Genomic DNA, 13,839 nt, shown 5'->3' with positions numbered 1-13,839 from the left:
GTCACAGGACGACGGCCCCTGGCCCAACACAAAGCGCTCGGGACCTAGCATCTCATGTCATCACACAATGTCCACAATGTTCACACGTCTACCCTTAGCGATAGTCTCCAACCAGGAGGAGAAAGCTCTCTATTCTTCTCCCCCCCCCCCCCCCCCCAACTCCGTTGTTACTCTCAACTTCCCCCCCCCCCCCCCCACACACCACCACACCCCAGCTTCCCTGTCTATAAAGCCTGAATGCTGCTCCATCTTGATGAGATAACGACCAATCACTCGGGAGATCTGCAGCGCAGAACCCCCCCCTCCCCCAACCCAACGCTCTGTTCTCCCGCAGCTGGATGGGCTGAGAGATACCATTCTGGGGGCCTCGCTTCTGTTCTGCTCTTAATCGATGTGGAAGCCAGGAGGGTAGGGGGAGGTGGTAGTGGTGGGAATAATGAAATAAAAAGGCTTGTCGAAACGGAGCGTTCGCCCGTTCGCTGTAGGAACATCTGATAAGCGCAATCATTCTTCTGTGCGCGGCCGCGCGATTCGGCGAGATGGCACCGCTTCGCAGAGGCGTTGCGCCGCACACACTTATTCTTCCATACATGTTTTATGTGTGCGCACGCCCATCGCTCTCTCTCACACACACACACACACACACACACACACACAGAGGCGCGCGGAGACATACTTGTCTTACAGTAAAGTGCCTATACTCCAGACGTGGCCAATTTGTTTCCTTTCATCCAGGACTAATGTTCCTGGCTGCCCAAGGGGCTGAGTGCACCATTTCAAGCCCCCCTCCAGGACAGGGAGATACAGCACAGGGTTATTTGTTGCTCACGGCGGCTGTTCATTGGCAGGGGGGGCGGGTGGGGGCGGGGCCTGAGCCCTGATGCCCGCGCTTCAGCGTTCAGAAAAGTTGGAATCGGTAGGAGGCTGTCGTTTTGTTAACGGCCTACGGTAATGTGATGATCACTTTGAAAGAACACGTTGAAATGTCAAGCCGTAATGATGGCAGAGAAATAAATAAAAAGTAATATTATTTCTATGTAAATGTCACATTTAAATTATTCAATTACAGTGTCAAGGTTGGGCCAGGTATTAATCTGTCCACCGCTTGGAATACCAATATACTTGTCAGGGGAGCTCATTGACTGCGCCCCGGTGCGAGATAGACCCCGGTAATTTCCCCCTCGGAGGGTGGCTTTCATTGCCATGTCTTATGACTCTATACCGTCAGGAAGATCTACCATCCAGGGGAAGATATTGCAGTCATATTCGCAGCACTTTTATATCCAGTCAAGCATTTGGGTGTTTTTATAACTAGTGCATGTATTGGGGGAAAAAAAGCGAAGTATGGATTTCCAGCGGTGGAGCCGTTATGTTATTCCTTGTTGAGATTTGTGCTCGTGCTTAGGATAGTGAGCCCTGTTACCGCGCGGTCAATAAAACTAACCTGGCAGTCACACGGCATCGCCAGAGTAACGGGGGTTCATCTCATCAGAGGGGCCTGTGGGCCTATTTAGAGCAGGCCGCCGCACATTCCCACCACCCGCTAAAGGATTTATATTTATTATCTCTCTCTCTCTCTCTCTCTCTCTCTCTCTCTCTCTCTCTCTCTCTCTCTCTCTCACCCCTTCAGCAGCACCCAGTTCATTTGAGATTCCAGACGGAGGTGGGTGCTGGGTCTGGGTGGGGGAGGTACGTTGGGTTTTGATGAGAAAGTAATGAGAAGTTTTGCTTCCACCCTTTCGTTCCACCTCCTCTCCGATCACTTTTCATTTCCTCCTTCCTCTCCGTCACCCCGTCGTGTGTTGAGACGCCCACGACAACGAGGGCCGCTACGCAGGTGAGACACGCTGACAAACAAACTCCCGGACGCGGGACACACAGCGTGGTGAGTCAGAGGGTGGAGGGAGGTGTTGATGTCGGGGGGAGGGGGCGGCCAGATGGTGTTCAAGGCACGGGGACCCGAAAAAGGCCTCACAACAATTAGCTTCTTTCATCTCCTTTTTTGGGGGGGTTTTGTTGTTGTCCTCTCCAACCCGACCACCGCCGCGGCGGCGGCTGTGGCGTCGGAGTCATCCCGGGGCTCGTTAGTTCAACGGACAGCGGCCTCTCTGCGCTTTGTTGTTTTTCTGTGTTTTTTCGTCTTTATTCACCACCTGAGTGAGAGACCGCGGTGAATGCACTCAGCGGGCTCCGTCGCTCGGAACAAGGAGCCGCTGATTAGCCCTGACATTTGCATACGGCCAAATCATCCTTTTTTCATTTATTTCATTTTTTTTTTCTGTGTGTGTGTTATGGAATATTTTGTTTCAGGAGAGGAAGGAGGCCACTTCTGGGTCTCTTTCTCCCCAAAATGGCCAGAATTAGAGTGCGTTTAGCAGAGTGTGCTCTCTGCACTCGGTGAGTGCAAGAGAAATGTGACTTCCTTGGTCCCTGCCTTTCTCCTTCGCCAGCCCCTTGCTGCGTGTCTGTTTGAAATTCACACTTTAGTACATTTTGTCACTGTGAGAGCGTGCGCTTTAATTTGATTTCTGTGCCTGGCCACCCTGCAATTCTCTGTGCTTTTAGTGTAACCGTTGCTTACTGAGTGCGGCCAACAGATAGTTCCGCAAATAAAAGGGTTTAAGCCCCTATTTTCTGGATGGCTCTTCCAAGACTGCGAATGACTTGATGCGGTCTATTTATTTTTCTCCAACATTAACTTGTGCACCAGCCCGTCTCTTCCTCCCCGCCCTCTCCATCCTCTTGTTGTTTCCCTGTCTCTTTCCCTGTCTCTTTCTCAGTCTCTCTCTCTCTGTCTGTCTCTGTTGCGTCCATGTCTCTCTGTCTCTCTCTCTCTCTCTCTCTCTCTCTCTCTCTCTCTCTGTTTCCGTCCATGTCTCTCTCTGTCTCTCTCTCTAGCCTTTTGTTTGATAAATAGTTTAACTGAACGGCTCTTTGCTTGTTTACAAAATATCTTTCTCAATTTCATTGTTTATAGCATTAGTCCTGTTAGTCTTGTCTCCAAACAGATATAACTCAAACTTTTCCAATTGAATATGTCAAATGTAGTACACAGAGCCGCAATATTCGCAGATTTTGACCTTGTATGCCAACCACAATCAGAAAAATGATAGTTTGCATATCCTCCACGTTGTTTATCAAAGAAAGAAAAGAGAGGAGGACTTGTATGCCGCGCCGCATGAATGGCCTTGAAAGCTCCGCAATAAACACCCTACCTCCACCAGTCTGCGTCTGACACAGGCCCCCCCGCCTCTTGCGGTTCCTTCCCCCCAAAAGACATTGCGTCGTCTCAAAAATCTGATGTGAATCGCACCTCGTTCTTGCGTTTCGTGCTCCCGTCGTTATTTCAACACCAGCCTTTTCCCTGCCACTTTGACTTTTGTCTTCCTTTGACCGCTCTCTTTCCCGTTCTCTGCCCCACTTTGTTCTAGCTTCAGTCATTTTCTAGAGGGAAAGCAAAAAAAAAGCCCCAGCGTGGTAGTTTTACACAGAAAGCCTTCTGATCGGGAATTGTTCTTTCGCTTTTAGAAAAATAAATCCCCCCATAAAGCGAAATGCAGTTTCGTCTGCCCCGCATCATGGATTAGAAGTTCACTTGTTCTTCCTGTGTGTTTATCATGTTATACCCGTTCACCTCCGGGGTCAGCCGCAAGCTAAAGGCAGAGGTCCGGTCTAGCTCAACCACCATGCACCTCCAGATGTTAAGCACGGCCACCGAATCTCTGCACCATGTCTCCAGGGGAAGGCGGTAAATTGAGCCCTGGCTGTTCCTAATAGGTGGTAAAGTGTTAAGTTCCAGCGAAATGGACTGCAAATTTAACCTGGAATGGAAATTGATCCCATTACCTTGTGCTCTGGCTGCTCTCTTCCCATAGGAGAGAGAGAGAGAGAGAGAGAGAGGATTCATAGGGAGAAGATAACAGGAGAGGGAGAAAGAGAGTTATAGGGAGTGATAGGCAGCAGTGATGAGATGGGGAGAAGCAGGGGATGAAAGAGTGATGGACAGAGAGAGAAAGAGGTGAGATATAGGTAAAGAAGAGCGAGAGATAGGAAATGGAGAAACCGAGCGAAGCCCAAGATGTAATTTAAGAAAGAGGGGAGAGAGAGAGAGCATGTGATTTGAGGTGCTAGGAGAGCGCTGGGTGTTGCATACTGCCTCGACCGACCAGATCATCCGGCTGATTCTGTATCAGCGAGGGGCAAATAGCCCTGGCCACCGCTGAACAAGATGATGGGGGTGGGGGGGGGGGGGGGTAGAGAGAGAGAACAGCAAGGAGAAAGAGAAAGAGCAGAAAAAGCCAGGGTAGACAGCATGTGCATGGAGGAAGCATGTGTCTCCTATGCAGACTAGGCTTCCAATAGCCACGCCCTTCATCTGGCCGGGAAGCTTGCCCTGCTAGGAGCTGGAACACAGCGAGATCCAATGACAAACGCTTCTTTTAAATAAAATGGGCTTTGAGATGGATGATGTGTTGGGGAAAAAAAATGAGCTGGCGTAAAATGAGACCGGGATACAGTGAAAAGGAAATCTTGAAAATGAGACACGTTGTCATACTGGACAATCTGTTATGTCTCCATTATGTTAGGCTGCCGGAGGTTGTTCATCGGTGATGCCGTTCGTCTCAATGACGTGAAGTGCGTCTGAATTTCAAGTTGTCCTCTTATTCAACAGGAGTGAAAATAGGTGGTATCAATGACTCTCGTTGACGTGCATCCAAAACGGGGAGGTAACATGTTATTCCGTCTATTCCACTTCCATTCAGTGTGATTAACACAATGAAGCTTTCACCACAGCTATTCCTGTGATGAAAAAATAGATTGGCGTTCTCACCGGGCAGCTGAAGAAACATTTCAATCACATTACGTATATAAACGTATATAATATATAACTCTATATATAAATCTATATGTATCTATACAATTCTATGAGGCTGCTGATGAGGTTTAAATGGGTCATACCTGTCGATATTCAGCAGGTTATCACCGAGGCACGGCCGCGGTGATAACCAATTACGAACCAGCGCATCACCGCTATCGGGTTCAACCGGTGTTGCTAACGACGTTAACCCCCCCCCCCCCCCCCCCCTGCAGAGCCGATGCACGGCCCCCAGAAGCTGGAGGTGACGGACGTCCAGTCGCGGCAGGTGACCCTCCGCTGGGAGCCTCTGGGCTACAACGTGACCCGCTGCCACAGCTACAACCTGACGGTGCACCTCCGCTACCGGGTGGTGGTGGCCGGCGGCGGCGGCTCCAAGGAGGAGAGCCGCGAGGAGGTGTGCTACGACGCCCAGAGCCCCCGCAACCCCCAGCACACCCTGCACAACCTGACGCCCTTCACCAACCTCAGCGTGCGGCTGGTGCTCAGCAACCCCGAGGGGGTGAAGGAGAGTGGGGAGCTGGAGATGCAGACGGACGAGGACGGTGAGCTCCGGCCCGCCGCGAGCGCACGGTCGTCGTCGTTGTTGTTGTTGTTGTTGTTGTGTTTCCCGAACGTGCAGCAAGGTGGGATGAAGGGGGGTGGAGCGTGACGTTGTTCGTCACTGCAAACGAATGGCTAGACGAAAAGGGGAAAGAGGGAAGCATCAATGTATGGCCGGGAACAAAGTATTGATATGGGGGCCATCCGTCCGTCCATCCCGTTGACTGGATTTCCGTTAAGTCCTTTGGCAGATGCCCTGCCCCAGAGGGGCTTGAAGGTTTGGGGGTGAGAACAATCAAACCACACAATCAATTTATTCCATGTCATGATCTCGGGTGCAGCTGCATGACATCCGAGCCTTTATCTGTGGGCAATCCCCCATGATTTTATATGAGAGGTAGACGCAAGCCAGATTATCTGGAGGCAGCCGCACTAAACCAAACCCCAAAAAAAGCCAAGGTCACCCATCCAGTTACTGTCGAGCGAAGAGAATTGTCAGATTGTTCGCTTGTCTTATGGGAACAGCGAGGGCTGGGGATATGGGATTGTCGTTTAGCACAGATTCATTCCCTTCACTCACACATCTAGGCCAGCCTATCTCCCATCATCTCCCTCGGCTGGTCTACTGTGTCTCTCAGCAGCGTGTCCACGGATGTTCCCTCCACAGCGAGAGAAAAGGCTGGTGAGAACCGTGCGTTCTCAGCCTGCCCGAAGGGGCTGATTGAATAAACAGGCAAAGCTCTGCATCAAACGAGCTGCACAGCAGAATATTGGAGACTACAGCAGTATTTAGCTCGCAGCCTCGCGCTTTTTTGTTTTTTTGCGTTTCTCACCCTGAAAAACAAAGCGCTAGGTCTGAGGTTGGTGGAGGTTCGGCAACGGTCAAATAAATAAATTCAATCTGGCAGAGAGCAGAAGGAAGAACTGAAAAGGGGAAGCTCTATTTACTCGCCCCCTTCACCACCACCTGCCTCTCCGCCTCCACCCCTTCCACCTTATAGTTGTTTTCCTCCAAGTTGAAAGATCTACTCTCCTTGCCATGGCTCACTCAGGAAATGAACCCCACAGAACATTGAAGGGCCGCCGGTCGCCTCTATATGAAACGGGGCTCTTCTGACGACAAAGATGCAGCGAGACTGCTTATGGCTGGCCTTCCCGTATTCCTGCCGGAGAGCCTGTGGAAATAAAAGCATCTGTGTGCGCGGATGCATGCGTGTCTGTTCGGCCTTCGCGCTCCGACGGGAATGAGATTACCCACGGGGTGTATCTGAAGATTACTGCAGATGTAAGATTATGTTTTTTTTATATAGAGAAAATAGGAAACAGTGTGTTGATATCAGTCCTGTTCTATTTACAGAACGAAAGGCAACCCTCGGTGGGGGTGAAGAGAGCCGACCCCTTCCGAAGTAGCTTAGCACGAGTAAACATTGCAGGGGGAGAGAGAGCGCTGGAGAGAGAGAGCGCCAGAGATTGATATTCCTCTTATATCCCATGGGGTTGTCTGTTCATCTCAGACGCTTTGTTTGCGGTTACGTTTCTGTGTGCAAGCGCAGCGTTCTGCCAGGAGACTTGCGAATCACACGGTGTTGCTTTGAGTGACTTGAAATAATGTCGCAGGTTTGTGTTAAGACATGCTCATTCTTTTTTTCTTGCTCAAAGCGGTTTGTTTTGGTCCATGAAAAAGCACTCAATGTTGTTTCTTGTTATTCACGTCCCAAGGTAAAGGCCTGGGAGGGCAAATCACATTATCAAACAATAAAGCTACTCACCGGGAACTCCATACTGACACCCTTTATCGACAATGTTTCCACTTGATAGAACAGTGGCGGGTTTTAAACGAGTTGTAAACACATGAAGTTTAATCCATTTAATGTTTATATTTCATTTTCAGACTGTAAAGGTCTGTAAAAAAAATCGAACAAATAATAGGGAAAAAATGCACGGCTTAAACACAAAACATCTACTACTGAATTACACTCTCTTCGACTTTTACATTTCATGCAAATACGATGCCAATTAAAACACACAGTCTCTCAATTACACAACTCCGACCATTCAAAATATTCTCCACAGCACCGCAGGAGATCTGGACTAAATATCCTTTCCCCGACTGCTTAAAGCACCTCCTGCCGCCGCCGCCGGCACACCGCTACCTTATCGATTCCAAAACAAACGCGTCTCATTACGTCTCTGGTCCTTTTTTCCGCCACAGTGCCGGGAGCCGTGCCTCTGGAGTCCATCCAGGGCAGCGCCTACGAGGAGAAGATCGTGCTGAAGTGGAGGGAACCGGCCCACACGTACGGCATAATCACTCAGTACGAGGTAAACAACCCCATTAGACGCATTGATCCCCTTTTCCCTGGCGCTGGACTGCACGCTCTCCCTGTATGTACGGCCATTGTTTTACCCTGTCCTGTCCGTTCTGAACCTGTGTGGGAGTGGGAGAAGGGACTAATTGCGACAGAGAGAGGTTTTTAATGTCTGCGTTATCGTTTCTCTAACTCTCCATATGAGATCGAGAAGCAGGAAAGCTTCCTGATTGCAGGAATAATGTAGAATTCAAACAAGGTAACGTCAGGGGGAGGGCATTCGCAAGAAGGGAATATCGACAGGAGTTCTTCTCCTTTTTATTAGTTCTCCCTGTTTAGTATTCCATTCATACGGTATAAACCCGTAAGGTGCACATGCCTTGCACACATGTTAAATTAGCCATTGATTCTTTTCATTCTGCTAGAAGAGTCAAGTAAGAACTAAATAATGTATCTCTCTTGAAATCCAGCATTTAACAGCAATCCATATATATATATATCAGAATATTAGAATAGGGACACATAACTAATGGTACCAAGCTCCAATGGAAATGGCCATTAATGACCCATTGAAACAAGAAAATAAACATTTCTTTATAGGCAATCTTTCTTTGCTGGGATTGTTTTATACACAATAGGGACCGATAGAACATGAAAAAGTCAATAGTTCCACCCAGGCAGATGAACGGCTGGCTGTTTAATCCGCTGCCAGAGCATCAGGGCAGGGCTGCAGCAGGACAATAGCTGTTACCTCGCTCTCAGCGAGACACCTCCATCACGGCGTGACAAATCGCATGATCAATGCCCTGATCCAAACAGAACTGGCTTTATTCATTCATAAGGGTAGAATATTCTTTCTTTTCCTTTTAGGTTCGAAACGGAATCCGTGAGGGTTCGTCGTCTTCTCTTATTAGCCTTTGGTTATGTACAGTCAAGGACGTGCGTGTCCCACGCTCGCGACCAGGCGATACCGCACACCACTTTTTTCCCTGCATATATCCTTAAGGGCGCAGTGAGGCCGCTCGTTAAAGGAGAGCGCCCGTCTGAACCGCCGATGTGCCTGCCTTAACAAACAGACGCTCCATTACGGATCCGCTGAAACAAAAGCCCCTGGTCTGAATAGACCCAATAAGCACCAACCCTGTACCCACCATCACCCCCCCCCCCCCGGCATTGAGACCGCCCCCTCCAGGGCAACTGCGCAATCGAGTGCTGCCATATTTATTTTATTATTATCTTTCTATTTTCTGACGCATTTTGGTGTTTTTGTGCAGAAACTTGTATTCCATCAGTATTCCCTCAGTAGAGGTTTCCTCTCTGAGCCTGGACCTGGCTTTGATTTGACAGCATCAAAGAGCTCAAAGTGTGATGTGTCTGGTGAGTGTTATCAGGAGAGGGATACCCGGGCCCGCTTCTTTCCCTGGCCCCAGCTCACTGATTATTACCTTCACATCGGTCCCCGTCGGCTACCCGAGACAGCTCTGGAACGGTATTATTTGGCTTTTAAAGACATATTTTTCCTCATCCTATCGCGGCACTCAAGGTGCTATCACCGCGTCGAAGGAGCAATCAAAGTGGGGGCCGCAGTCTGGGTTGTGTCGGAGAGACGGTTCCTTTCTTCCCTCGGTATCGGCGAGCTTTCCCCGCCTTGCTCTTTCATACGACTACCTGCTTGTAACACCTCGCACACAGCACACTTTTCATTAGGGTTATTTATGCATCAGCTCTGTTGTTGTGTTTGCGTTGACATGCCAACTTACTTTTTTTATTTACAGCACTGTTAAGGAAAATAAGAAATGGCGAAAAAAACGATTCCGTGGTCGGATTTCCTGTTGCTAAGCCCTGTTATTTGTTCCAATAACCTTTTTTCATTATTATTCTCAGTATTCTTGCCACTCCCATCATTATAATATATAAAAAGTGGTCTGAGGGCTGGCTGTTGTCAAGTCAATTCAAATTCCTCTCCCTGAAATGTTATGATATGGGATTTGGCGAAGTGGACTCGCTCCACAGACAAAGACTAAATGAGGAGCCCACCAAGCATTTCAAAACTTGATGGACACAAATTATGCAGCTCTCCAAACTCCCTTTGTGCTTCTTAATTGGAAATATAATCGAGGCTTTGCTGTGGTGAGCAGAAGCATTTCCTTCAAGTGGGATGCAGGGGGGGGGGCTCATAGATATTTAAAATGGATATTAACAAAACACTCACCTTAATGCTTCTCTCCAGAGCTGCTGTGTTTATTAATGGGAAAGGGAATAGATGAACTGTTCTCTGCATAAAATGAATAGATTGCATTGTGTGTTTGGTAAAAAACGGTACAGTACACAGACCCTCTTGTCTATTACGCAGATAACCAAACCTTGTTAGTAGATGGCATCTCTCAATCGATCCAACTGAACCGCATTGATTTTGAAAGGCGGGCGGCGTAAAACCTTGTTGAGCGCCATCGATGAAACGTCACAGGAGGTGATGCTACTTGGCTTCCTTCTCCTCCATGGTTTTCGTTTCGTGAAGTTGTGTCGCGTCGATGTCCATTCGGCGTGAAGTAATAGATTGTACATTCGGTGTGAATGGCATGCGAAACGATTCAAGTAAGAATCGCTCGCGACGTTGCAAGGACACCCATGTGCAGTTGAGCTTGTTGAATGCCTCAGACGCTCCTGAAAGGTACCGTTTCATCGTCCCCCTCCTCCTCCTCCTCCCTCCTACCTCCTTCTTTCTCCTCCTCCCTCCTCCCTCCTTCTCCTCCTCATACAACACAGGCCACATCACACAATTTCATCGTCGTCGTCGTCCTCCTCCTCCTCCTCCTCCTCCCTTCTCGTCCTCCCTTCTCCTCCTCATGCAACACAAGCCACTTCAAACAATTTCACCCTCCTCCTCCTCCTCCTCCACCCTTATCCTCCTCCTCGTCCTCCCTTCTCGTCCTCCCTTCTCCTCCTCATGCAACACAAGCCACTTCAAACAATTTCACCCTCCTCCTCCTCCTCCTCCACCCTTATCCTCCTCCTCGTCCTCCCTTCTCGTCCTCCCTTCTCCTCCTCATGCAACACAAGCCACTTCAAACAATTTCACCCTCCTCCTCCTCATGCAGCAACAGGCCGCGTCGAACAAGCCCCCCTTCCTAGCCGACGTATCGATCACTCTCTCCCCCTTCCGACTCCCCAACACCTCGTTGCAGATCTCCTACAAGGCGGTGAGCTCCTTCGACCCCGAGCTGGACCTGTCCAACCAGAGCGGCAAGGTGATGAAGCTGGGCAACGAGAGCACCCACATGTTCACCGGCCTCTACCCGGGCTCCACCTACCCCTTCACCCTCCGCGCCAGCACCGCCAAGGGCTACGGCCCGCCCGTCATCACCCAGTTCACCACCAAGATCTCAGGTCAGCCCCGGCGCGGGAAGGGTCCACCTACCGCAGTGCACAGGCGGATGGCGTTTACGAATTAGGCAGCTGGGAATCACATTGTTCCACCAGACACTGGTGTCGCACGGCAAAGTCTTGGCAAATGTTTAATAGTCACGCTGCTATTTGTTTTTCATGTTTTGTGGGTTTTCACTTCTCAATCACAGCTTTTGCCTCGATTTCTGTGCAAAAGCAAGTTTAGGTGCTGTGAGTTTATTTGTCTAGCGAGGCGCTCTAGGATAGACTGCTGCCTACTGGCTTTGGATGGCAAATCCAGCCCAGCTGCCATCCAAGATGTACTAAACAAACCCTAGAAGTGTGTGCAAATAGTACTCATCCTCTAGCGATACTCCTAATGCATTTTTAATGACTTCAGTGATGTTCAGCCGTTTGGACAATTAAGTGCTCTGAGTGATAGTAATGCCTTCACCCACATAATCATAACGGTCAAACACACGTCTCAACTTTGTTTACACTCGCAATAACGCGTTTGTTTACTGACAAAAGATACACCTTTATTTGAATATGTGCACAGCACAGAAAAAACTGCGCTTTCGAAATGTGGAAAACAGCAAAAAAACAAAGGAATCAGTCAGGAGATGGCGTGTTGAATAAACTCTTCCGGTCGGGGCTTATATTAAGGTGATCCTTCCTTGTAGGTGTGCTGTCGCTATGGAATAACCCCCCCCCCCCCCCTTTTTCCCTTCGCCACAGCCCCCTCGATGCCCACCTATGACAAGGAGACCTCGCTGAACCAGAGCGACACCACGGTGACAGTGCTACTCAAGCGAGCCCAGAGCAGAGGGGCTCCAGTGAGGTAGGCCTCCCCCTTTAACACTCACCACCCGTCCGGGGGGGCAGCCATCGTTCCGCATTAGGACCGTCGCTTCCACATTCTCAGGTCGTTTATCATGTCGAGATACCAAGCCTTTACTACATGTATAGCTGTTTGGGGATAGTGGTTCTTTTTTTTACTGTGTAAACTTGGGTTTTTTGCGTGGTTTGGCGATGGGAGACGCTCCAATGCATGCCACAAATCACACATGAGTAATGGGAGGACTGGGATCTCCGGACTGGCATCAAGCTGCTGCCGTGTCCGTGTGAAGAAGCTTGTTTGTCTGGTGTTGATACGCTGCCGGGGGGTTTCCAAATCACCTGCAATTTCCGCTTCTGTATCTTGGTATTCTGTTATTTGTGGTTTTGGATTCCAGGCTTTGAAGGCTGAGAACAAAGGCTGGCGTGGTCGAAGCTCGCTTCGACATTACAGGCCCTTTTATGTGCTGGCCTGCTGCCTGCTGTAGGATACGGCCGGAAGGTAGATAGAACATAGGACACGCATTCCACCCCGCTGGATCCTCCATGCCTCGGAAGTCATTACTGGGCTAGCTGCTGCGAACCTTTTGGTTTAAACTGCAAGTCGCTCAGCTAGAGTCTATACCATACACTACATCTGTTGTTATCAAGGAATGGACCAGTTTATGTGAAATAGCATGTTATTTTGGGCCATAACGGACACACATGCATAACACATACTTAATACTGGACAATACGGCCAAAAATTATGTCACAATACGTTTTTTTACATTGATCGATGTCGATAATTATCACAATATATATTTAATAATTATTATAATGCTTAAGAATGTTCGCCTTAGGACAGAACCCTAATGAAATCAGAAGGTAAATTACGGTTAATAATAAACAACTATTTATAATCAGAACGCATAGGTGACCAAAATCCAACAGAACCAGCATGGCTTTATGTTTAACACAGAATAAATGTAATTAGATCATTATGTAAACAACTTCTTTGATTTCCATTACATGTAACGCCTTGTTTCAAACGTATCTCAAACATTTGAGAGGTAGTATAATGAACATTGATTAAAAATATAAAGAGAGAGAGAGTAGAGCTGAGGGAGTGATGAAAATATTTTCACCAAGGCAGTGCACACTTAGCATCCATGACACTCATTAGCTTCTTGTAGCCCTGTTTTTCTTTCAGCATATATTTAGCAATACAGTACATAATTGCTCTGGCGATGTCTACATATCGCTTAATTTTTTTTTTCGTATGGGGCACATCTGAAAAAGCGAACACATCCGTTGGATGTCGAACTCCGTGAGTTTGACTAGCACTAGGGCTGTGCTCGTAGCTACTGGTTGTGGGGAGGCTGACGCTAGCATGATAGCACAAACTCAAGTTTTCGCAGTGCTCTGTATATGTGTATATATATATATAAGGGCTGCACGCTTATTGCTAAAATTATAATCATGATTATTTTGCAAGATCAAGATTACAGAAAAGTGCTTCACAATAGTAGTGTATTTTATAAACCTATTAATAAACAAACTTAAATGGTCGAATCTTTGAATTAAAATAGGACTTTCTTCACACGAATTCTGTCTACTTAAGGCTACATGTTGGTTACATTTTACCCCAAAAAAGAAGAATGGCACCAAATAAAAAGGATTTATCCCTAACAAGAAGGTCAGTTACATTCACCTGCAGGGTTTTTGCAAGAAAACACAGCCTTTCAACACGATCTGGTTTAAGGAAGGAGCAGTGGCAGGCAAAGCCAATACAGAGAAATTGTTTCTTGATGGGGTCTTGTATCTTCTGTCCAAAGTTTTGACCATTTACTAAAAAACAGTACCGTCCTCTTAAATAACATCACTGGTCCCATGTCCAAAATAATTCCA

At 48.1% G+C, this 13,839-nt stretch overlaps 1 protein-coding gene across 1 annotated transcript in view; it reads left to right on the top strand.

The window, feature by feature from the left end:
- Window positions 1–13,839, top strand: part of LOC307085673 (receptor-type tyrosine-protein phosphatase mu) — a 141,419-nt gene that overhangs the window by 66,046 nt on the left and 61,534 nt on the right. The window contains 4 exon segments of the mRNA XM_079750538.1: window positions 5,092–5,421; window positions 7,632–7,741; window positions 10,914–11,115; window positions 11,851–11,953. Of these exon segments, the coding sequence (XP_079606664.1) occupies window positions 5,092–5,421; window positions 7,632–7,741; window positions 10,914–11,115; window positions 11,851–11,953 (745 nt within the window).

Source organism: Pollachius pollachius (assembly GCF_949987615.1).
Source record: "Pollachius pollachius genome assembly, chromosome: 14".
Taxonomy (NCBI): Eukaryota; Metazoa; Chordata; class Actinopteri; order Gadiformes; family Gadidae; genus Pollachius; species Pollachius pollachius.
Note: the sequence above shows the minus strand (reverse complement) of the source record. Positions and strands in the feature narration are given on the sequence as shown.